This window comes from Bubalus kerabau, chromosome 4 (assembly GCF_029407905.1).
Source record: "Bubalus kerabau isolate K-KA32 ecotype Philippines breed swamp buffalo chromosome 4, PCC_UOA_SB_1v2, whole genome shotgun sequence".
NCBI lineage: Eukaryota > Metazoa > Chordata > Mammalia > Artiodactyla > Bovidae > Bubalus > Bubalus kerabau.
The window spans coordinates 71,034,198-71,060,093 of record NC_073627.1 but is presented as its reverse complement, the minus strand read 5'-3'; the positions used below and the strand labels follow the sequence as shown (position 1 = coordinate 71,060,093).

The window sequence follows — 25,896 nt, the reverse complement described above, 5'->3', positions numbered from 1 at the left end:
GGATTCATCCCTCTGATATAATCAGTGCGGCACTGAGTTGGCAACTACGAGGCGCATCTGTGTAAAAGCTCCTGCCTGGCTGCGAGGTGATTTTTACTTTCTTGTTTTAAATTTTCTGTTAAAGATACTTCCTCTTTCAAAATATTGAGAAGTGACATTGCTACTTGAGACAACCACAGCCAAACAGAACACCACGTGGCAGCTTCCTAAGCATCAAGCCCTTGGGCAAGAGGGGTTGGGCCTCTGTTTCTTTCTTTTCTTTTTTTAAAAAAAATTTCCAGCCACATCATGTGGCATATGGGATCTTAGTTCTCTGACCAGGGATGGAACTTGTGCCTCTTGCAGCAGAAGCTTGGAGTCTTAACCCCTGGACCACCAGGGAAGTACCCTCTGGTAGCTCTTTTCTAACTAAAACCATCCCATGAGGGCTTCCCAGTCCTAGAATCCCCCGTTCCCCACAGCATGTGCTCTGTGGGCAGCTTTACCTGAATGCATCTATTTTAAGCGAGGGCACATTTTATAAAAACATGACTATTTACACCCATGTGCATTTTGATTCAACAGGAGGATACTGGGCAGATTCTCACGTTGAACTGTGGGTGCCTCTGTGTTTCACTTCTGCCATGCTTTCCCTCCTGATACTGACTGGTTATGCCATCGAATTCCATCTGATTACAGACCCAGCCCTCCCTGGGGTCTCCATTCTGTTGCAGGGGCAGAGCGGGGACAACACAGAACAGGACAGGAAGGGGAAGGCGGCTGTCTCTGGAGCAGACACTCTGCCCTGATGGGAAAAGGTTGCCATAGAGATAGATGTGAGAGCCTGAGAGCTTGGGGGGGTGGGTAGGAGGGTAAGGAGAAGAGGCCATCTGGGAGGGTCAGCTGCCAACCCAGGGAGATTTACAAATCCCGGCAAGAAAGTCAGCTCTTCCACGTGCCAGCACGGTGTTTCCAGCATTACTGAAAAAGTATGTCTAATTACCACCATTTTAGAAATAAAGTATTTCATGCGGTAGAAAAAAATTATACTTCTTCAAAATCCACCCAAGGCGTTAGAAATCAATCCTAGATATTGTGAAGCAGTTTTAAAACAGTTCTAGACGTTCTGAAGAAATTGAGAGGTGTTCAATTATGCTTCTCAGGAGTAAAAAGGTTTGTTTTTAAATTCCTTTCAAGGGACTTCCCTGGTGGTCCAGTAGGTTGACTCCAAGCTTCCACAGCAGGGAGCGTGGGTTCAATCCCTGGTTGGGAACTAAGATACCACATGCTACACAGTGCAGGCAAAATAAATAAACAAATAAAAGGAGAATTTTTTTTTTTTTAATTCCTCTCAATACTGTAAGTGGAGAAGGCAATGGCAACCCACTCCCCCACTCCAGTACTCTTGCCTGGAAAATCCCATGGACGGAGAAGCCTGGTAGGCTGCCGTCCATGGGGTCGCTAAGAGTCGGACATGACTGAGCGACTTCACTTTCCCTTTTCACTTTCATGCATTGGAGAAGGAAATGGCAACCCACTCCAGTGTTCTTGCCTGGAGAATCCGAGGGACAGGGGAGCCTGGTGGGCTGCCGTCTATGGGGTCGCACAGAGTCGGACACGACTGAAGCAACTTAGCAGCAGCAGCAGCAACACTTGTTATCCAAAAAAAAAAAAAGCATTTGACCTCAGAGGAGCAATTTAATTGAATCCTTTGGCTATACAAAATCTTGTTTTCTGAAGCTGATGCCAATCTGTTCAGTTTCTCTTCTAGGGTGCAGAGACAACCATGATACTGCCACAGTTTGAAGGAAAGCAGTTTGTCTGTATTTACTGCCAGAGTATTCTCCTCTTAATTTTTAAAGATTTATGCATGATATGATTCATATCCCTATATACCACCAGTAATAGCACCCTCTGTACCTCTGCAGAACTGGCAAAACTAGTGGCTGTACTCCTAAATACGTTCCATTAACATTCTGTATTTTCAGATTCTAAAAATACGAATGTGTGCATGCTCAGTCATGTCTGACTCTTTGTGACCCCATGGACTGTAGCCCATCAGGCTCCTCTGTCCACAGGATTTCCTAGGCAAGAATACTGGAGTGGGTTGCCATGCCCTCCTCCAGGGGATCTTCCCAACCCAGGGATCAAACCAGCGTTTCTTGGGTCTTCTGCTTTGGCAGGTGGGTTCTTTACCACTAGTGCCTGGGAAGCCCTAGAAATATGCATACATGGGTATTACCTTGCTCTCCTCTTCACAGGACTTTTGTAAATAACTTGCCCACAATCAGCTGGGCGGGGGATATGATACTGGATCCCACTTGTGTGTGACACCTCCCAGCGCTATGTCTGCAAACTTTCCTCCTCAACAGCTGTCCATCCCTTCTCCTGCATTATGACAAGTGACTTCATGGCCGTGGTCCGTTAGATTGGACTGTGCTCCCCTGAGATGAAGACCGAAGTAAGAACCGAGGGATTCTTGGGCTTTGTTTGTGGGCTACTGGACAGAATTCCAATCACTTCTCTTGAAGAAGAGGGGAGATAAAATCTGAGCATATTAAGCGTTCCTGATAAAAGTTGAGGCTAGTTACTAGGGAATTAAACAGATTCAATGTAGCACCTAACCACATTGGTAAGTGATGCATTGGAGCTTGAGACTAAGATACCACCACCTTCACCTGGTCACCAGTCCCTTAGAAACTCTGGTTAGGTCTGCTCATCAACAGGGACTATCTCAGCACTAAGTCTAATACGTATTCTAAACAGTGCAGGATATCTCCTGGTTCACACCCCCGGCGCTGACCACAGCAGCCTTTGTGAGCTCGTCTTGGCCCCACTCCAGCCCCCTTCCTGAGCCCTGTAGCGCTAAGACCCTGAAGGAGGTGCCGGCAGGTGGGGGGAGGGGGGGAGAGAGATGAATGACCCGGTACACTGAACCACAACGGGACCAATTTATTTCTGTTCTCTGAATGGAAACACTTAACAGTCTGCTTTTTGGTCTTGACATTTCAAAAAGCCATTATCAGATTTTCTCTCGCGTACGAATTAACCAGTAAACATATTTAGTTTATCAGATTACCATTTCCAGTGTTATCAAGATTTGCATTTACTGTAACAGTACACTAGGCACTTTGTCCACTAACTATAGACTAAATATTTCTGTGATTAACCTGTACTCCAAACTAAAATATGCAAGAACACAGTGGCTCCTTATTTTTTCATGGATTCTGTGTTTGTTAATTCACTTACTCCTTAAAATGTATTTGTAACTCAAAACTAGTACATGGCACATTTTTTTTTTAAAGACTTTTTGTCATGTGGACCATTTTCAAAGTCTTTACTGAATTTGTTACAATATTGCTTTGGTCTTCTGTTTTAGTCTTTGGCTGAGAGGCATGTGGGGTCTTAGCTGCCCGACCAGGGATCTAACCCGCACCCCTGCACTGGAAGGCAAAGTCCTAACCGCTGGCCACCAGGGAAGTTACCTGGGATGTTTTCGTGGTTATTGGAGAGCATGTGCAGAGAGGGGAAATGGGATCGGGTGGACACAAGATGATTCTCTTCCTCTGATACTCCTTTTTAGGGTCTGTTTAGTCCACTTATTTCTCATTTTTATGCTTTTGGTTGCTGAGTTTGCTGTTTAAAATGGCCCCCTGAGCTTGGGATGCAGTGCTATGTGGGGTTGCTGTGCGGGGTTCCTGCATGTGTGAGGCTGTGCTGAGACTGAGGGGGAAGCGTGTGTGTTACCCAGGCTTCTTGCAGGCATGAGTCCCCTGGGCTGCTGGCCATGAAGTCAATGTTGTGATGTAACAATACACATTAAGTAATGTGTGTTTACATAGAAACACACGTAAAACAAGGTGATGTATGGATTGGGGATGGAAATGTGCCAGAGGCGTGTAAGAACTAATCCATGTGTTTCCTCCCTGAGCGATGGTTCTGTATTCCTCGCCCAGTGCTCATCAGGACTCTACGAGCATCACCACCACGACTGCAGGAACTTCCCTGGCGGAAGTGGTTAAGACTGTGCCTTCCAGTGCCAAGGGTCCAGGTTTGATCCCTGGTCGGGGACCTAAGACCCCACATGCCACACAGCCAAAAAAAAAGAACCAATCAGAAAACAGAATCAATTTTGTAACAAATTTAATAAAGACTTTGAAAATGGTCCACATCACAAAAACTCTTAAATAATAATAAAAAAAAAAAGGACTGCACATCAAAGTGCAGATGCACAGAAGCTCTGTGTCAGCATTGAGGACAGTGACGGTGGCCAGCCGTGAAGTCTGCCACTCTGGACTGCCCACGACAAAGGGGAAGAGTGGTGGGTGGATTTCTATTCTATGGGAAAAAGCTTCTGGCTGCCAAAATAACCTGCAAGGTATAAGAGGTAGAGACGGAATTACATTCCCTCCATTAAAATTAGATTCATGCTCTGAAAACAATTATTAGACCAGAGAATAGAACTTTAATCAGTGGAGCCATAAAAAGTCTGGGTAAGCTGGGAAAATTCTGTAAAATGTTCAGAGATGCCTTGTATAAAAACGTGCCCTGAATACTGCAGGAAGCTGCCAAAAGAACAAAAAGAGAGGCTGAAGAAGAGAGACCTTTAGTGCTTAGCAGGGATAGTAACAGAGAAATGCGGCTTCCCTGGTAGCTCAGCGGTAGAGAATATGCCTGCAATGTAAGAGACATGGGTTAGATCCCTGGGTAGGGAAGATCCCCTGGAGAAGGAAATGGCAACCCACTCCAGTATTCTTGCCTGCAAAATCCCATGGACTGGTGGGCTACAGCTGATGGGGTCACAAAGAGTCGGACATGAATGAGCTACTAAAAAACAAGAGAGAAATGAGCCTGTTTTGCTAGCAAGCCTACCCTTTTAAAGGACTATGTGTTCTCTTGCTTAGGTGACAGGATAGGCTCCAATAATGCTTAGAGTTAGAAGAAATACAGGGTTAAACTGGAAAACAGATGTATGTTTATAGAAATTACAAAGGTGTTTATTATTATGAAGTATTTATTTACATACTACACCCCACAGCCCTAATTTATCTTAATTCTTTCACTTCTCTTAATGATGCAAATTATAGATTCAGTCACCCCACACTCTCCAATAAACTAATTCTTCATCTTAAGCTGACATTAAGGACGCCTCCTCCTCTTATGGAACAGGACGACTGGATAGAGGACAATGGAGAGGCTGATATGCCCTAAGGACGGGGCTGAACACACCCCTGCATGATGAGAGACTCACAGAGAAAGAGCTTTTGCGGGGTCTCTGCTATGCCAGCTGAGAGTGATTTCTGACCAGTGGGGCTCATGATACCCACTGTGTTGTATGACTTTTATGTTATTTTATCCCCTGGAGGAGGGTATGGCAACCTACTCCAGTATTCTTGCTAGAGAATCCCATGGACAGAGGGAGCCGGTGGGGGTGAGGTGGGTGGGTGCGCTATAGTCCATAGGATTGTAAGAGTTGGACACAACTGAGGGGAAACAGTGGAAACAGTGTCAGACTTTATCTTTTGGGGCTCCAAAATCACTGCAGATGGTGACTGCAGCCATGAAATTAAAAGACGCTTACTCCTTGGAAGCAAAGTTATGATCAACCTAGATAGCATATTGAAAAGCAGAGACATTACTTTGCCAATAAAGGTCCTTCTAGTCAAGGCTATGGTTTTTCCAGTGGTCATGTATAGATGTGAGAGTTGGACTGTGAAGAAAGCTGAGTGCCAAAGAATTGATGCTTTTGAACTGTGGTGTTGGAGAAGACTCTTGAGAGTCCCTTGGACTGCAAGGAGATCCAACCAGTCCATTCTGAAGGAGATCAGTCCTGGGTGTTCTTTGGAAGGAATGACGCTAAAGCTGAAACTCCAGTATTTGGCCACCTCATGCAAAGAGTTGACTCCTTGGAAAAGACTCTGATGCTGGGAGGGATTGGGGGCAGGAGGAGAAGAGGACGACAGAGGATGAGATGGCTGGATGGCATCATGGACTCGACGGACGTGAGTTTGAGTGAACTCCCGGAGTTGGTGACGGACAGGGAGGCCTGGCGTGCTGCAATTCATGGGGTCGCAAAGAGTCGGACACGACTGAGCGACTGAACTGACTGAACTGAACTGAGTAACTAAACAACAACAACATCAGATTTAATACTCACCAGGAAATAGAGTGTGTATGTCTATCACCCATATCTGCCAAGAAGAGGTACAAGCTCTCTGACTCATCTCAGCTGTGAGAGGTCCATGCCTCGCTGCACGCATGGGCTCGGGGCTCCCAGGCTCCATCTCCTCAGGCTCAGGCTCCACCCGCTGCTACACCCTCTCCAGGGTAGGGCCACTGCAGAACCCACCAGGTGGGGGCTGCCAGCTTCAACACACCCTGAGGTGTGGAGATCCATGGACAATTTGGGGGATCGCTCCTTCACAGCATCTCCTCGGCATGGGCTGGAGGCCGGTCCAGGTGACAGGACCTCACACTGATGGCGGATCTGCCCTATCCCTTAACACAGACCCTCTGCTCAGGGACCACACCCTTCTGCCCCCTGCTCTCCCTGAAGTGTCTTCTTCCAACTCAGATCTAAGCAGAGGCCCCTGCTACAGAGGGACAGCATTTTAAGTGCCTCTAGTTAAAGAGAGAGTCACTTTGTAATTGATAATACACTATTATGTTTGCTTTGCTCCTAAGTAGAACACTTTATTACTGTAAAGATGCTTCATAAACATGCATCACAGATAACACACTTGAATGACTCTCTGAAGAGCAGGCCTCCCTGGTCTTTTATGAGGGTGGTGAGAGGCCCGGGAGGACCAGATGCCTCCTGCGGGCAGGCACAAGGTTGGGCACCGGCTTTGTCCCACCCTTAGCCCTAGCGCCTGTGGCTGCAGGGCCGGAAACAGAGCAGCAAGTGTCTGCCCTGATCCTATGTCTGTTGTGACTTTCTAAGAAGAGTGGTCACACCTTGCAGGGCCAGGGTACCCCCCCCTGGCTGGGGGTAGGGATAAGTGATGGCGCCCACGTCCTGCTAAGCCAGAGTGGCAACCGCTGCACACCAGTTTTGCTCAGCTTTGCATCTATAGACACATTAGGAAGACTGGGGGAGGATGCAGAAACATAGAGAAAACTACCCGGAAAAGGGGACAGACCTCAGTGGATGCCTAATCGAGTGGTTTCCAAACTGGACAGGGGAGCCTGGGGGTTTCGAGGAGATGGGAGGACCAGCGCACGGAGATGCTCCCCAGGGAGCTACAGGGAGAGAGGATTCTGCAGATTCTGTGCCAGAAATCAGCTAAAAACACTGGCGACTCCCTTTCTTCATGGATGGGGAAACTGAGACTCAGAGTGGGCTGCGGGGGACTTCCCTGGGAATCCCGTGGTTAAGACTCCAAGCTTCCAATGCAGAGGCTGTGGATTTGATCCCTGGTTAGGGGACTAAGTTCCCACATTTCAAAGTATGGCCAAAAAAAAAAAAAAAAGAGAGAGAGAGAGAGAGGACTGCGGGGAATGTGTCCTCAGAGAATCCCTGCCCGATGAGGGCACAGACACAGAAGCAACAACCAGAGGTATGTCACCCACACATCACACTTCATGGTGGAAACTGACAGGAAAAACAAGACAGTTCAAACGCCCTGCCGGGTTGGTTTTATCTTGTCAAGGACATATTATCTTGTATCATAACCACTCACATCTTAAGTTACTTCAGCTTTGACTGCATTCCTCTGATTCCTCCGTGTATCTGCTCAAAGTTTTGCAATCATTAGAACAGAAATAATAAATGCCTTGTGACTACTCAGGTATTATATAGAAGACTCTTTTTTTTTTTTTTTTAATGGAAACAGGAGAGTAAAAATAATCAATGCATGTCCTCAAGTTGCTATATCTTCCTCTTAAAAAGCTTTTGTGTGTCCAGAAACAATTACTGAAATACCATCTGCGTGTTCGGCCACAGGTGTTCTGAAGTCCATCACAAAACCCTCACGGCTAATAACTAACTTCATTTTACATTTATTTATTTGGCTATGTCACAGATCTCTGCCTGCTGTCTCCCCTCAAGGCTGTAAGTCTCATTTGTTTTTTCCATCGTGTTACCCACCCCTGACCCTGGTCCGTTCCCCTCCACTCAACATTGTGGTGATTGGCCCTGCAGAGCAGCGATGATCAACCAGGGGAGATTCTGCTCTACGGGGCACATGTGGTGAGGTCTGGGGACATTCAGGTTGTCACGGCTGGGGACAGGGAGGAGCTGTGTGTGCCATGGGCGTCGGGTGGAGAGATCCCAGAGATGCTGCTCACCACCTACAAGGCACAGGACAGCCCGCCTGCCAAGACCGCCAATAGTGCTGAGATGGAGAAAATGTGGCTGAGGAGCAGGACAGATTTCTGCGGCAATGAGAGAAAAACCTTTGCCCTTTTACCTTTTTCTAACTTTCTGTTTTCCTCTTTAAAAAAAGTGCAGGCTTCCCTGTTGGCTCAGTGGTAAAGGACCCCCCTGCCAATGCAAGAGACACAGGTTCAATCCCTGATCTGGGAAGATCCCACATGCCTCGGAGCAGCTAAGCCCATGCACCACAACTACCGAGCCTGCACACTTAGAGCTCATGCTCTGCAGCTCCCCCTTGACAACTAGAGAATAGCGCTTGTTCGCCACGACTAGAGAAAGCCACACAGCAACGGAGACCCAGTACAGCCAATAGATAAATAAATTAAAAAACCATTTTAAAACGAAGCTCCTTCCACCTTAAAAAAAAAAACAAAGTTAATGTGCTGTATATACTGCAGTGAGGGGCTTCCCAGGTGGTGCTAGTGGTAAAGAACCTGCCTGCCAATGCAGGAGCCCTAAGAGACACAGGTTCCATCCCTGGGTCGGGAAGATCCCCTTGAGGAGGGTACGGCAACCCACTCCAGTATTCTTGCCTGGAGAATCTGCATGGACAGAGGAACTGGCGGGCTACAGTCCACACAGTTGCAAACAGTTGGACGCGACTGAAGCAAACTTATTACACATGCACATGTACAATACACCCCCTGGCCATTAGTTTATCATCACTAACAAGGCAATGGGTGTGGAAGCCAGAAGCGGGGTCCCACCACCCCAAACTTCTAGTTATACGACCTTCAACTTATCTGCTTCTGAGCCTCAGTTCTGTCCTCTGTAAACACAGAGGGGAAAAAAAAACCCGCGCTGTTTCAGCATAGCTCTAAGAAGGGGGACAGTGTGTGGGAGAACGCAGTACCCTGCCAGACGCCCAGCAGGCGCTCCCTAAGCGGATAAGGCGTTAACTGAGTGTTCTGTCTTCATCAGCTGCGGCAGCAGCGAAGGAGAACGGATCAGCATGGCCACGACAGTTCATCACGTGGGAGTAGAAGACAAGTTTAGACCTCATTTTAAGATGACTGAGAGGGACTTCCCTGGTGGTCCTGTGGTTGGGACTCTGCTTTCACTGCTGAGAGTCTGGGTTCAATCCCTAGTCGGGGAACTAAGATCCCACAAACTTTGTGGCATGGCCAATAAATAAATAAAGCAACTGAGAAATATTTCCCTCATACCATAGGAATAAGTATAAGTGAACATCTCAGGGCTGGAAACTTCATGTCCTCGGTGATGGCACAGGACCCCAGCACACCCTCTCCTCAGCCTCCGCCCCCCGCGGCCTCTCCCCAGCCCCCATCCGGCGACACCCAGGCTCCACCGCAGGAACAGTTCAGTTCAGTCACTCGGTCGTGTCTGACTCTTTGAGGCCCCATGAACCATAGCACACCAGGCCTCCCTGTCCATCACTCATTCCCGGAGCTTACTCAAACTCATGTCCATTGAGTCAGTGATGCCATCCAACCATCTCATCCTCTGTTGTCCCCTTCTCCTCCTGCCTTCAATCTTTCCCAGCATCAGGGTCTTTTCAAATGAGTCAGCTCTTCAGCTGACCAAAGTATTGGAGTTTCAGCTTCAGCATCAGTCCTTCCAATGAATATTCAGGACTGATCTCCTTTAGGATGGACTGGCTGGATCTCCTTGCAGTCCTAGGGACTCTCAAGAGTCTTCTCCAACACCACAGTTCAAAAGCATCAATTCTTCAGCACTCAGCTTTCTTTACAGTCCAACTCTCACATCCATACATGACTATTGGAAAAACCATAGCCTTGACTAGATGGACCTTTGTTGACAAAGTAATGTCTCTGCTTTTCAATATGCTGTCTAGGTTGGTCATAGCTTTTTTTCCAAGGAGCAAGGGTCTTTTAATTTCATGGCTGCAGTCACCATCTGCAGGGATTTTGGAGCCCAGAAAAATAAATTCTGCCAGTTTCCCCTGTTTCCCCATCTATTTCCCATGAAGTGATGGGACCAGATGCCATGATCTTAGTTTTTTGAATGTTAAGCTTTAAGCCAACTTTTTCACTCTCCTCTTTCACCTTCATCAAGAGGCTCTTTAGTTCCTCTTCACTTTCTGCCATAAGGGTGGTGTCATCTGCCTATCTGAGGTTATTGATATTTCTCCCAGCAATCTTGATTCCAGCCTGTGCTTCCTCCAGCCCAGCATTTCTCATGATGTACTCTGCATATAAGCAGGGTGACAATATACAGCCTTGACATACTCCTTTTCCTATTTGGAACCAGTCTGTTGTTCCATGTCCAGTTCTAACTCTTGCTTCCTGACCTGCATACAGATTTCTCAAGAGGCAGGTCAGGTGGTCTGGTATTCCCATCTCTTGAAGAATTTTCCACAGTTTATTGTGATCCACATAGTCAAAGGCTTTGGCATAGTCAATAAAGCAGAAATAGATGTTTTTCTGGAATTCTCTTGCTTTTTCCATGATCCAACAGATGTTGGCAATTTGATCTCTGGTTCCTCTGCCTTTTCTAAAACCAGCTTGAACATCTGGAAGTTCATGGTTCACGTATTGCTGAAGCCTGGCTTGGAAAATTTTGAGCATTACTTTACTAGCGTGTGAGATGAGTGCAATTGTGAGGTAGTTTGCGCATTCTTTGGCATTGCTTTTCTTTGGGATTGGAATGAAAACTGACCTTTTCCAGTCCCGTGGCCACTGCTGAGTTTTCCAAATTTGCTGGCATATTGAGTGCAGCACTTTCACAGCATCATCTTTCAGGATTTGAAATAGCTCATCTGGAATTCTATCACCTCCACTAGCTTTGTTCATAGTGATGCTTCCTAAGATCCACTTGACTTCACATTCCAGGATGTCTGGCTCTAGATGAGTGATCATACCATCCTGATTATCTGGGTCATGAAGATCTTTTTTGTACAGTTCTTTTGTGTATTCTTGCCACGTCTTCTTAATATCTTCTCCTTCTGATAAGTCCATACCATTTCTGTCCTTTATTGAGCCCATCTTTGCATGAAATGTTCCCTTGGTATCTCTAATTTTCTTGAGGAGATCTCTAGTCTTTCCCATTCTGTTGTTTTCCTCTATTTCTTTGCATTGATCACTGAGGAAGGCTTTCTTATCTCTCCTTGCTATTCTTTGGAACTCTGCATTCAGATGGGTATATCTTTCCTTTTCTCCTTTGCTTTTCGCTTCTCTTCTTTTCACAGCTATTTGTAAGGCCTCCTCAGATAGCCATTTTGCTTTTTTGCATTTCTTTTTCTTGGGGATGTTCTTGATCCCTGTCTCCTGTACAATGTCATGAACCTCCGTCCATAGTTCATCAGGCGCTCTGTCTATCAGATCTAGGCCCTTAAATCTATTTGTCACTTCCAGTGTATAATTGTAAGGGATTTGATTTAGGTCATACCTGAATGGTCCAGTGGTTTTCCCTACTTTCTTCAAAAAAGGAGGGACAGGACCGGCCAAACCCTAATCTAGGAGGCTCCATCTCTTGCTCAGCACAAACTCTCCTTGGATTTCAATAAGAACCTCCATGTTACTTTCAGGAAGGAGTTCTCTGCCTTCCTGAAGCCCCCTCCTACTCCCCTCACTGAGAGAAGCCCCGGCAGGGCTGCACTGAGTCCATCCGCCTCTAGGGGGAGCTCCCGCCTCACTGAAGACGAGGCAAGCGTCTTTGAAGACCCCCCCACCCCAGCCCCTTCCTCTGCAGGGACAGTCCTAGGAACACGGAGCACAGATGTTCACATCTTTCTCCAGAGCCCTTTCTGCCAGTTACGTGCCTGCCGGGGCTTGCCATTCTGGAGAAGGTGTGGATGTTTTCCTTTTGATCGAAATGGCAGTGCTCCTTCTAAAAGGAGTTGCGTGTGTGCTAAGTCGCTTCAGTCCTGTCCAACTCTTTGTGACCCTGTGGACTGTAGCCTGCCAGGCTCCTCTGTCCATGGGATTTCCTAGCTAAGAATACCATTTCCTCCTCTAGGGTTGCCATTTCCTCCTCCAGGGGATTTTCCCCACCCAGGGATCCAACCCAGATCTCCTGCATTGGCAGGCCTGTTCTTTACCACTAAGGCCACCTGAGAAGCCCCTGAAAGGAGTTACTGAGGTAACTAAAAATGGCAATCTTCTCCACATTAGCTACATTTGGGGCTGCGGACACTCCCTCTAGGATTTTGGGATGAGGAAAGCAAAACCGTGGCCATTCCCCAGCAGTGAACTGGATGATATTACTGAAGTTAAACTATTTTTATATCATTTTAACCCATGGAATTACTTTGGCCTTTCTACAGTTTAGCATTGTTCACCTTACATGTTGCAAGGATGATGAAAGAGTAATTCTATCTGATACTAAGTGCATTTCTTACATATCTGTCTTAAAGTGAGCAAAGGTGACTAAGAAGTGCCTCCCGGGAATCCTGTAAGTCCTTCTTGTTGCTCCCCGCATGGCCCCCACTTGAGAAAACATACTGCGCTGACTCCCGGGGACCTGCCGCCCGGGCAGGAGCCGTCAGGACTGCCCGAGTACACCGCCAGGCCCCCAGGACAGCTCTGCCCCACCCATCCCGCCTCTCTTACACCCACTCACCTGGCTGACCTCCCCTGCTCATCACTGGGCCTGATCAGTAAATGCCTGTGTACCCACCCGGGCCCGGCTAGAGGTTGCTCTAATCTTTGTATCAGAACATCGCCACTGAGACAGTTGATCAAAGGGGCTGTGAGGGGTGTGCTCCTCTGCTGGTTTCCCTGGTAACTGATGAAAGTGAAGTCGCTCAGTCGTGTCTTTGCAACCCCATGGACCATAGCCTACCAGGCTCCTCTGTCCATGGGATTTTCCAGGCCAGAATACTGGAGTGGGTTGCCATTTCCTTCTCCAGGGGATCTTCCCGACCCAGGGATCGAACCCGGGTCTCCCGCATTGTAGACAGATGCTTTACCATCTGAACCACCAGGGAAGTCCTCAGGTAACTGATGAGCCCACCTCATTTCAATCCCTCCTATGACTGCCAACCTCAGTCTTCCCCTGCCCGCCCCAGTGAAGCCTGCCACCTTGCTCTGCCCACCATCTGCCGCCTGAGGTGGGATGTCTGACACCCCAGGAGCTGGCTAGTGGTGTGTTAGCTCCCCCATCCATGGAACGACTGATGTCTCAGCTGCTGACTCCGGGCTCTTTCTTCAGTCTAGCAAGTTCAGGGTTTGGTCAGGATAATGACCAAACTCTGAAAAGACCATTAGCTCCAAAACTCAGCTGCTCCAGTGGGACAGGGTACCACTCCCCCCACCCCCACCCCCCACTTAATCTTCATGCCAGTTCTCCAGACAGGCAGGAAACTCACCCTGGAGAGAAGGTCTCCCTGGCATGGTCTGTCACCAGGCTGGGCTGCTATGGGGTACCTCATGGCACCTTCATGAACATTTCTCTTCCTAACCTCCAGGGAACTTACTCTAAATCCCTGGTTGGAGGTGGAGGGTTGTGGAAAAACGAAACAAGCAATCTGGGTTTGTAATTTTTTACCAGGCAAACTGTATCCTTCTATAACTTGGTGGTGGAGCTTTGAGGGGAAATGAAGTTACATTAGTGGGAGGGACCTCATTTACCAAACCAGGCCTCAGCACGCAGGGAGGTTCCCACAAGCGGTGGGAACCACCCCCACAGGCTATTGAGGAGGAGCAGGGGTTCAAAGGTGCTGCTGCTCTGCTCAGGGGGAGCCTGGAGCAACGATGACCTCGTGTCCAGTTTCTGGAGGCATCCCTCCAAACTGCTGTGCAAGCTGGGGTGACCTAAGTTACCCCAACCTCTACAATAATTCCAGTTTTGTCTCCTGTGGTCAGTAGGGCCTCAAACAACAATCAGCTGTGCCCCCATCGCTCAGAAAATTCCAGAGTGCAGTGTGTGTGTGTGTGTTTAGATGTGTGTGTTTAAATGTGTCTGTGTTCAGATGTACGTCTATGTTCAGACATATATGTGTGTATGTTTAGAAGAGAAAGAAGAAACTAGGTATCAGAACACCATTTATTTTTAAAGTTAATGAGGAAAATCTCTGACCTCACAGAAAGTGGCTTCCAAGAGCAGAAACTTTCAGGCCAGTTAGAAAGCAATACTTTCTGTATGCAAAAGCAGCAGCACGTCCATTGTGGGTTATCCGAAACCAATTTAAAATGTGCTTCCTGCATGCAGGGTTAGCTCTACGGCTGCCATACCATACTCTGAGAAATGAGATGTGCTTTGGGCAGTCCAAGAGGGGAAAGGAGCGAGTGTCAGTGACCGTGACCTGTGTTTTTGGATGGTGTTGTGTGGAACCAGCACACATGTGCTAATAGAAACTAGGATAAAGCACCAAAGTTCATGGTGCACTTATGTGATTTACACATACATGTGCATACATCATTTATGTGCTATGCTGTGCTAAGTTGCTTCAGTTGTGTCCAACTCTTTGCAACCCTGTGGACCGTAGCCTGCCAAGGTCCTCTGTACATGGGATTCCCCAGGCAAGAATACTGGAGTGGGTTGCCAGGGGATCTTCCTGACCCAGGGATAGAACCTGTGCATTTTCAGGTGGGTTCTTTACCACTAATGCCACCTGGAAAGCCCCATGTACATCATATATAGATTATTCTAATATTCTTATGAATATTATTCTTATGAATAATATTCTTATGAGCAGCTCCTTACACTTCTAGTCAGTGTTAACTGAAACCCATGGGTCACGATTTATAGAAACAGAAATTAGAAAAGAACTCTGTAGCATAATTTGAAAATATTAATAGCAACTATTTGATAAATTATAGCTCCATATTCTAAACAAGAGCATCAGAAAGAGCCTTTAACATGTAGAATGAAGACAGCTCACGAGCACAGCTACCTTAAATAAAATTAGAGTATAAACGTCAGTGTTTTGGTATCAGGTAAGAATAGAATTACCAAGTGCATAAGGCAGGAATGTCAATGTGTAATATCTTTAAAAAAAAAAAAGCCTCAGTTTCCCACAGACAAGCTTAACAAAGTTATTAACAATTAATCATATTAACATTTGCATAGCTCTCAGAGTTTTTGAGGCACTTTATTATTTCGCTCTGTCAATGCGACTGAGATAGCTTTCTACAAAACATAAATTCGACAGGAGTGTAGGCAGGAGGAAAGGTTAAACAGGAGAAGCAGATGAATTTGCTCAACTAGTCAAAATATTTAATTCATTTGTTTGAAACAAAATAGCTTGGATTCTATATCTCCCGATTGTCTGTCTTCTTGGGCATGAAAAGGGCAAGAATAATTTCCATGTATTTGCATCAGCAGTGAGTTCATAGTAAAGGAAATAAAACTCTACACTTTATTAGAAGAAAATCTGCTGCTCTGCTAAGTCTGCTAAGTCACATCAGTCGTATCCGACTCTGTGCAACCCCATAGATGGCAGCCCACCAGGCTCCCCTGTCCCTGGGATTCTCCAGGCAAGAGCACTGGAGTGAGTTGCCATTTCCTTCTCCAAGAAGAAAATCTAACAGACCACAAATTGCACTTCCTACAAAGCTGAAACTCCAGTACTTTGGCCACCTCATGCGAAGAGTTGACTCATTGGTACTCTGATGCTGGGAGGGATTGGAGGCAAGAGGAGAAGGGGACAACAGAGGATGAGATGGCTGGATGGCATCACTGACTCGATGGACATGAGTCTGAGTGAACTCCGGGAGTTGGTGATGGACAGGGAGGCCTGGCGTGCTGCGATTCATGGGGTCTAAAAGAGTCGGACACAACTGAGCGACTGATCTGATCTGATCTGACACATGGGCTGCTCCAGCGGGCTCTGAGAGGTGGGGTGGGGCTTTGCCTGAGGCTGAAGTCCAGGCACAGCAGCTCCCAGCAGAGCAGTTCTGCCCTTTGCCCCTCCTTGGGCAGTTGTGTCCTTCTTCGTGTCTCTGGACTTCCCTGATTCGTCCTTCCCACCCCCGCCACCCCCCGTTCTAACTCTCATTTGCTCCCTGAGTCTCCTTTGTCTGCTTCTGTGGACTCCACTCAATTTCCTATGGCAATGCCAGGCCCCCACCCTCCGCAGAATCTGGATACCCCAGTAGCCTGACACTCCTCAAGTTCTCCTTAAACCTCTGGGAGGTGGTCTCCCTGGCACTGCGTTCAGCTCAGACTGTGGAGGGTGTTGGGGGCCTGCAAACACGACCCTCCCTAAGCTTCCAGCTGTATCTCCACACCTGCTGCGGGATCCACGGGAGCCGCAGCACCTGCCTTCCTCCCAGTCCCTGCCTACTGTTCTGTCCTCTAAAACTGTAACCTTCTCCCGGGAAAGCCCCTCATCCTCGGGCCTGTCTCTAGTGTACCCCCCCCTGGTAACTTGCCGTGGGCCCCCTCCCCTCCTCAGGCTCTCACATCACAGTGACCTTTCCCTTCCCCCACGGGTGGACGGCGAGCGCCCTGAAGGCAGGGACCACACAGCGCCTGGCTTACTGGAGATGCTCCATCTCTGCTGATCCCTGCAGAGAGCCATGTGCATTTTTTTTATAGAAAACAAGTGTGAAGGCAGGTGAAGTCATTCTTGGCTCAAGTCTATAAAAAAAGAAGCAAGCCTCCGGTTCACTCAAAACACTGTTACTCACTCTCCTAAAGAGCGATCAACAGCCAGCAAGTGAGTCAGCTCGGGGATGGGATTCAAAACTGCGAGTGACGTGAGGGTGAGTCACCCCAGCAGCAGCGAGCGTCCTGTCCAGATTTTCATCTGAAAGGACGATGGAGCGGCCACAGGAACGAGCAGGTGAGCCCTGGCAGATGCCGCAGCTGGACAGATGGCCCAGAGCTGGGTGTCTAAGTATGGCAGGTATGTGGCGGAGGCCAGAGAGCAAGCAGGCTGATCAGACCCCACAGCTGCAGAAATTCAGGCCTCGTGAGGAATGTTCTCCACAGGGCTGAGTATTCAAGAGGGTGTGCATATGTGACATGAATGCATGAGATGCTTTCAGCGCTGTCTGTAGAGCACCTGTGTGCATGCTCAGTTGCTAAGTTGAGTCTGACTCTTTGTGACCCCATGGACGGTAGTCCACCAGGCTCCCCTGTCTGTGGGATTTCCCAGGCAAGAAAACTGGATCATTAGGAAAGACCCTGTTGCTGGGAAAAACTGAAAGCAGAAGGCAAAGGGGGCGGAAGAGGATGAGATGGTTAGATAGCATCACTGACTCAATGGACATGAATTTGAGCAAACTTCCTCCTTCCTCTTCCCAGGGATCTTCCTGATTCACAGACTGCACATGTCTCTCCTGCATTGGCAGGTGGATTCTTCACCACTGAGCCACCAGGGAAGCCCGCCTGTGTAGCAGAAGGAAGGTGCTAACATGCATGGTAGATAACAATGCAGAACTTAGCAGCACTTTCTTTGCTGTTGACCTTTTTATTTTGCAGAAAAGTCTTTAAGACTGAGCACATTCTAATTGGTGAATAACTCAACTCAAAAACTATTTATGAGTCTATGCTGAATTTTAAAGTGTTCAAACAGGAAAGGAGCCTATCCCATTTTTTTGTAAAGGGTGAGAAAGAATCAAATTTTTTAAAGTCATCTGGATTCAGTTTAAAAAAATCTTTTTTTCTGGGAGTTATGATGTTTGAAGATTTTGATTATAAGTTTTCTCACTAGCATAGAATTTGAAAAAGGAGCTTAGGAGCAGTTTGTTAAGATAGTCTTGGTCCTTTTATCTGACTGGGGCCACAATCTTTGCTGGAACATGTAATAATCTCATTTCTGAGCAGTGCTCCAGTTATGCCAGAAAAAAGAACAAAGAGATGATCAGCCTGTGAAAAGGCTTGGCAGGAGGGAGGAAGGGAGATTAGAGGCAAGAGGAAAATTAGAAAGGAAGGGAGCGTGCAGGGAGAAAAGAGAGAAAGACAGGAAGAAAGATGATTGTAGAAGAGCAAGACCCAGAGAGACGGGGGCTTCAGAGGTACCTGGTGTGTCAGGGATTATCAAAAGGGATGAGGGCTCTGCCATCAATGGAAGTGCAAGGAGAAACAGGTCATGTGGACATGGCTGTGTGGGGCACCCACAGTTTCCAAAAAGCAACAGAGGACCCCAAAGTTACGTAGTTTAGACAAATTGTGACCTGAAGAAAGTGCCATAGCAATTAAAAAAAAAAAAAAGAGCCACTACTTCTTAAGTTTCTAACCACTAGGCCTATGATAAAATTCTTAGTCTATTATGTCCTTTAATCCCAATGCCAACCTGGGGGGTAGGTACTGGTAGACCCATGTTACGGATCAGGTTACTGAGGACTGTGGGGTAAGGAGCTGGTCTAAGATCTCGTGTCTGGTACTGGAGCCAAGGTCTGACCTCAGCAGACTCCTTCATTCACCCCTTTATTACTCATTCATTCTCTCCCCAGATGTTCACTGCTGGGCACAGCCAAGCTCCTGGATGTCAGTTACTGGAAGGAGCTGGAGAAGACAAATACCTTGCTCTCAGGACCTTATCATCTAGCAAACCCTGCCCTGAGGCATGTGGTCCAGGAAGGTGTGGGTGGAGGAGAGAGAAGGGCCACGGGGGTAGACCGTAGCTCTGCCATCTTGCTGGGCAGACAGAAAAGAAGTCACAGCACTGAGCCTCAGACTTCACGTTCATATGTGGGAACCCTCTCAGTTTAAGTCCTGGCCTACAGCAGAAAGTCAGTAAGTACCCCCTCTTTCCTTCCCCGTCAGGAGAAGGTGAGGAGGCGGTTGTCTGAGAACCCCAGTGACAGACTCGAGGTTCGAGTCTTATCTCTGGTAACTGGCAGGCACTCCAAGTGGGGACCACAGACTCTGTTTAGGGTCCCAAAGGGTCTGTGCGCGGCAGTTCTAGCAACAAGCTCAGCCCCTGCCAGGAGAGCTGCCATAAAATACAGGATGCACAGTTAAATTTGGATTTCAGATAAACAACAAATATTTTCATTGTATAAGAATATCCCATACACTATTTGGGGGTATACTTATACTAAACATTTTTCATTATTTATCTGAAATTAAATTTGACTGAACTTCTTTTTTTTTTCTTTCTAAATGTGGCAACTCTGAAACCAGGCAAATTTCTGCTTTGATCAGGAACAACCTGCTCCCACATCCTCCCTTTTCAGCCCCTCTAAGATCCTCCAACTCTTCTCTGTACTGGAGGTTATATCTCTCACACCTTGGTTCTCTACTTCTTCTCTTTCTTTTTTTCTCTGCATTTTTCATGCAACCCCTTTGACTCCTACCAAATCAATATATGAAGCCTCCGGAGCAGCCCCCGATAGGTCCAGCATTCGACTCCATGGTCATAAAGGATGCTGCTGTGGGGTCTGTGTGTATGCCTGTGCCTGCCATGTTCACCTCCTAACATGAGGACTATGTTAACCCTGCCTCACTGGGAAGACACTTGGGAAGTTCCCTAGTGGCATGAATTACGTTTGCATCCACAGTATTGGAAGATGCTTAGATCCTCTGAGTAGAATCAGTTGCTGAATAAACTGAAAGAGAACAGCTTTGAGTTCATCCAGTAGGCACCACAATCAAAAGCCAAGAGCTTGAAACCCTTTGTTTTAAATCACACTACGTGAGAAGGCCCTGAACGTGTGGGTCATGGTTTCATCTGTCTGAGGACACCTTTATACGTACTCGGGAATTTCCACTTCCAGTTTCAGGGCTGAGTGTAAAACAGATAACTAGTGGGAATTCGCTGTACAGCACAGGGAGCTCAGCTGGGTGTTTTGTGATGACCTAGAGGGGTGGGACGGGGGGAGAGGTGCAAGGGAGACTCAAGAGTAAGGGGACATATGTATGACCGATTCACATGGTACAGCAGAAACTAACACAATAGTGTAAAGTAATCATTCTCCAATAAAAAAAAAAAAAAGGAAGATGGCAAACATCCAGTTAGTTTCAGGAGCACCCCAGCAGTTCTCCTGTCTACCATCCTACAGTGAGACAGGGAGCTTGGTACAGAGGGAAAAGCCATGCGCTGAGAAAGCTCTGCTATTAAAACACTGTCAGGTGAAACCAAACAACACACTTAATAGTGAGTCCATGCCTGGGACAGGCTCGTTTCTCACTGTGGGCTGTGAGAAGGGGACGTTCTGACCAGGGCCTGTCTGGGGACCACACTTTGAGCAGCACAGGTGTAGAAGACCCCAGAATTTTATACGCCACCCCCGAAATAAAATAACACAAATGGGGAGCTCTCCCCTTTCTGCCTATTTTGGGGACCAAAGATCCTCTTATTCCCCTGCAGTAAGTGACAATCTAACTCAGTATCTATCCACACAACCGTGCCCCCAGTTTAGAAAGAGGAGGAAGGGGTGCTTACTCTTCTTGTCGCAAGTCGTTGACACTGCGATCCAAGGAGATCATGTCACTAGCCACCATGTTAAATCCAAACTCTTTAATGCTGGCTTGAACTGCGTGTTTGAATTCTGGTCCCAGAACCAATGGCTTGGCTTTCTCTCCAGGCCCACCGACCACTCCGGGAGGCTCAGGCTCTTTGGGCTCAAAGTTACCGAGGACCCCCGGGCGGAGCACAGGATCACGGTAGGTGAAAGTCTGGGGTTTAAATGTGAGATATTGCCTCCGCATGATGTCTTTCTGGTTCTCTCCTCCGGGGCGGTGCTCTTGTTCATGTCTGGCCTTGTTCCTTCTTCGAATAGACTCCAAGTCCACTTCCACGCCTTCCACATGAGGCCAGGGCACCACGGGTTTGAATCTGTCATCCCCAAGGGCTAGTCCGTTGCCCCCTCTGTCAGGCAGGGGGTTATTAACAGCTCTGTCTTCCTACACAAAAGGGAGCGGGGCATAGAGTGAGTACATGAAGGCAACCACAGCAGAGTTCATGACACCAATGTGCACATTTTAAAAACAGCCCAGGCAATGATAACATGTTATGAATCATGGAACTAAAGCAGGCCATGAACCAGGACCCCTCATTAGAGGAAACCATTCCTGGCGAGGAACAGCATACCAGCAATTGAATAATTCTTTGTCTCTGTTGTTGTTTAGTCGCTAGTCATGTCGAAATCTTTACAACCCCATGGACTGTAGCCCGCCAGGCTGCTGTGTCCATGGGATTCTCCAGGCGAGAATACTGGAGTGGGTTGCCATTTCCTTCTCCAGGGATCTTCCCAACCCAGGGATCAAACTGGGGTCTCCTGCATTGACAGGTGGATTCTTTACCACTCAGGCACCTGGGAAGCCCAATTCTTTGCCTTACCATTCCAAAATAAACAGGTGGATGCATTTTTTACTTCTCCCCTCATAAACTCGACTCTCTATCAAAAACCCCTTAATAAAGCACATTGCTGGGCTTCCCTGGTGGCTCAGTGGTAAAGAATCTGCCTGTAATACAGGAGACCCGGGTTTGATCTCTGGGTCCAATCCCTGGGTCGGGATGATCCCTCAGAGAAGGGAATGGCAACCCACTCCAGTATTCTGGCCTGGAGAATCCCAGGGACAGAGGAGCCTGGCGGGCTATAGTCCACAGGTCACAGGAGTCAGATATGACTGAGCGACTAACACTTTCAAAGCACGTTGTTACAGGTTGGAGCAATGAGGTTCTAAGACCTTTGCCCAAAGCAGGCACTCGACAGGTCCTGTTGTCCGGTGTGGTTTTCCCAGTTGTCTGGTGGATGAGGAGTATGACGTTCTGTCGGTCACACGGCCACCTGGTGGTGGTGGTGCTGGGTGTCAGCCCACCCAAGGCTGGCTTAGTGGCCCAAATGGCAGAGGACGGGGGCTGGGGTATGATCTTGACGGCCCCCACTCAGTATTTCTGCTCTGGGAGAGTTTAGCTGAGTTCAGAACTATAAAACAAGCTCTGACGACCGAAACCAAGGCTAACAGAGCTCTTAAACCACACCCAGGACCTAGCTGGCCCTGGTCCAAAGGTAGCCCCAGGAAGACCGGATTCTGTGTGCATGAATATTGCAGAAGGTTGGCCTTCCTTTCTGTCCAGACGCTCCTCGTCAGCTGCTTAGATCTTCCTGTCAGAAGGCCTGCATGCTTCTGTCCCTGGGGTCACATGTGAAGTTTCTGTTAAGTCAGAGCCACTCTTTGTACAGCCAAGTTTCTCAACATCAGCCGCACCTCAGTGGCTTTAAATACACTGACGTCAGAGTCCCACCCCTCTGACACCAAGATTTAATGGGTGGGAGCATTTGGAGTTTTAAGAACACTCCAGGTGTTTTCAATATGCAGCAGGCTTGAGCTCCAATGGCTTAAAGGAAGGGCTGCCAGCTGTAACCAGACAAGGAGGCTACAGGCTGTGTGTGGCCAGTCTGGGACGGGTGAGCTGGGCAGAACCAGGACTGCAGACCTGGCTAACTGGTCTTCCACCGTCCCTCCCCGTCAAGCCAGGATCCCCAGAGTCCTGAAGACAGTCATAAAAGAGTTCATACCGTCTGACCGACATTTTTCTACTGTTAGAGCCATTTTGAAAAGTCAAGTTAAAGACTTTCAAGAGTGCAGAAGTAAGGCTGATAGGCAGGTTGCTGTCCAGTGGTGGTTTATTTAGAGACAAGGGTCTCTTTGGAAAGTCAGCTAATTCAAATGTGAATTTAGTCAATGTCAAAGTTTTGGTAAGGGCTAGCTGAGGACTGACTTGAGAGAGTTCAAAAAGGAACTTAACAAATGTATGTTGAGAATCCGTTGGACTGCAAGATCAAACGAGTCAATCCTAAAGGAAATCAACCCTGAATATTCATTGGAAGGACTGATGCTGAAGCTGAAGCTTCAGTATTTTGGCCACCTGATGTGAGGAGCTGACTCACTGGAAAAGATTCTGATGCTGGGAAAGATTGAAGGCAGGAGGAGAAGGGGATGACAGAGGGTGAGATGGTTGGATGGCATCACCGACTTGATGGACATGAGTTTAGGCAAACTCCAGGAGATAGTGAAGGACAGGGAAGCCTGGCATGCTGCAGACCAGGAGGTCGCAGAGTCAGACATGACTTGGCAACTGAACAATAATCTCTTTGTTTAGGTAATACTCTAAGCATGTGATACAACATTCACAGGATCCTTAACGGTATATCGTGAAAGGCAAGTCTTCCCACCTTCCCTTTGGTACAGGCACTTATAGCCAGCATTTCCTTGTGAATCTTCCAGGTATAAACATACATGGGCATGGATGATGAGAACTTTTTGCTGAACAAGGGACACAGATTTTTACTGACCCATTAATTTTGAGAAGGAATCATAAGATGTTACAACCAGTTTAAAGGTGAATCCTTTGAATGACCTGGTGAAGAACAGACAAATATATAAACATCAAGAATACTGCAAAGAATTGACAAATAGATGCAAAACTGGTCAAACTGGTCCATACCCAGAGGGCAATAACCAACTGCATTCCACACGACACGGTTTTCATTTCAATGGACAAGACTCTTGCCCATTACTATCAGTTTTCTGTCATTACAGGATTGTGAAACAGGTTGGAGTTCATGCAGGGATGAGATAACCTGCAAAGCTGAGCTGGAAAATGCACCCAGTAGCCTTTTGGATCCATTTCAAAGTTTTCCCACAAATTTCATCCCATAGCACAGAACTAAGTGTAACATGTGGCACTCCGTCCGACCATCTAAGGGTGATACCTTTGTTCAGGTACACGTGGATATGCCTTCTGCATCAGGCTTCTGACCACTGCACACCTGTAGCAGGCACTTGTTGCTGTTTAGTCGCTAAGTCAAATCCGCTTCTTTGTGAGCCCATGGAATGTAGCCCACCAGGCTCTTCTGTCCATGGGATTTCCCAGGTAAGAATACTGGAGTGGGTTGCCATGTCCTTCTCCAGGGGATCTTCCCTACCCAGGGATCAAACCTTTGTCTCTTATGTCTCCTGCACTGGCAGGCAGGTTCTTTACCACTAGCTCCACCATGGGAAGCCCATGGGAAGTACTGCAATAAACAAATTAAAATAGAGAAGTCCTTATAAAACTCTAAGATACCAGACTCAAGTTGTTGATGTTGAACCAAGAACCCCACAAAAAGGAGGAAGACTCAGTCTCTTCCTTCAACTTTTCACATCAAGGCTCCAGTGAACTAGTAACTGGAGAGGAAAAGAGTGAGGGGAGGGAAATAGGTTCAGAAAAGTAGACTGAACAGGTCATCAGCCGTCCTAGGACATCCTCTGTGGTGTCTAATATTCCACTGGAGGAAAGCTGCTTATGGGAAGAATGTGGAACACGACAGTGAGTGAAATCTGGGTACCCAAGGCAGGAGACATCTGTTGTGGTTCGGTGGGCAGGTGCTGATGTGAGACTCACGAATATAAACATTTCTCAGGCTCACCCATCTCAACAAGAAAATGTTTAATGGATTCAAACTTCATGCTCATCTTTCTTCAAAAGCTGTTTTGATCTTCCCTTTGTCTAACCTTTGACTTTTCTATTTTTGGGTCACGCCAAGTGACTTGTGGATCTTAGTTCCCTGCTGCTGCTGCTGCTAAATCGCTTCAGTCATGTCCAACTCTGTGTCACCCCGTAGATGGCAGCCCACCAGGCTCCCCCATCCCTGGGATTCTCCAGGCACATTGGAGTGGGTTGCCACTGCCTTCTCTCCTTAGTTCCCTGACTAGGGATCAAACCCGGGCCCTTGGCAGTGAAAGCAGAGTCCTAACTGCTGGACTGCCAGGGAAGTCCCTAGCCTTTGACTCCTGGTATTCCATTTAGACCTGTTAGGAGCCTGCCTGGTCTCCTCCTCGCTCTAGCATCTCTTCATCTCCCCAGCAAGGTGACCAGGTTCATTTGATCCTTCCTCCCTCCGTGTCCTCAGCCCGCATCTTGCTTCTTATCTCTGGGTTCACAGTCAAAGGCTTCCTGAACATTTCTATTGGGATCACCGTGGCACCTAAACTTAAGATGCCTGGGAATGAACTTGCTGTGACTCCATGGCACACACCTGCTTCATTCACTGTCTTCCCCACCTCGGGGCTGGGAACCCCCATACACTCAACTGATCAAACACAAGTCCTCCACTTCATCCCCAGCCTCCTGTTCCGACATCTGAACAATCACTGACTCCTGACAGTCCCACCGCCCGCGTGGCTCCAGAATCCGGCCATTTTCTCCACATCCTCGCAGTGGTGGAGTGAGATTCGTATTTTATGGCAGGACAAGAAAAATTTAAACACAAAAGTTCTCCTCTGCCCTTTGTCCTCCTCCCTGCCCTCCACTGAGCATCTCGTATTTGCATTATGCATCAACCAGACCACCCCCTTCAGCAGAAATACCTGCTCAGTCCCAAAGAGCAGCATTCTCCTAGCATCAACAAGACAGCTCCTTAAAGATAACATTCCTTCTTGAACGTGTAAGGGTCATGTGACCCACCACAATGATACTTAGATCTGGATTGCATAAACTGTCAGTAAGGCCTCATTTGATGTCCAGCCCTCTGTCTAAAATACTTACATACCTTTGCCTTGACTTCTAACAGGTGGAACAGTTCTCAGATGCACTTTCTAGATTATTATCCTCAAACCTGGCCCCCATAAAATCTCCCATATCTTTGTTAGATCAACTAACTTTTTGTGGACACTGCAAAGGCCTAGGACAGTCCACACTCACCTCTCAACAGGATTACTAGAATAGGAAGAACAGC

At 47.5% G+C, this 25,896-nt stretch overlaps 1 protein-coding gene across 3 annotated transcripts in view; it reads right to left on the bottom strand.

Moving 5' to 3' along the window:
- The window catches only part of GALNT7 (polypeptide N-acetylgalactosaminyltransferase 7), a 136,042-nt gene that overhangs the window by 45,282 nt on the left and 64,864 nt on the right, over window positions 1-25,896 (bottom strand). For all 3 annotated transcript variants that reach the window (XM_055577665.1, XM_055577663.1, XM_055577664.1), the window contains exon 2: window positions 20,616-21,076. In XM_055577665.1, coding sequence (XP_055433640.1) covers window positions 20,616-20,881 — 266 coding nt within the window. In that variant the 5' untranslated portion in view covers window positions 20,882-21,076. The remainder of the gene's footprint in view (window positions 1-20,615; window positions 21,077-25,896) is intronic.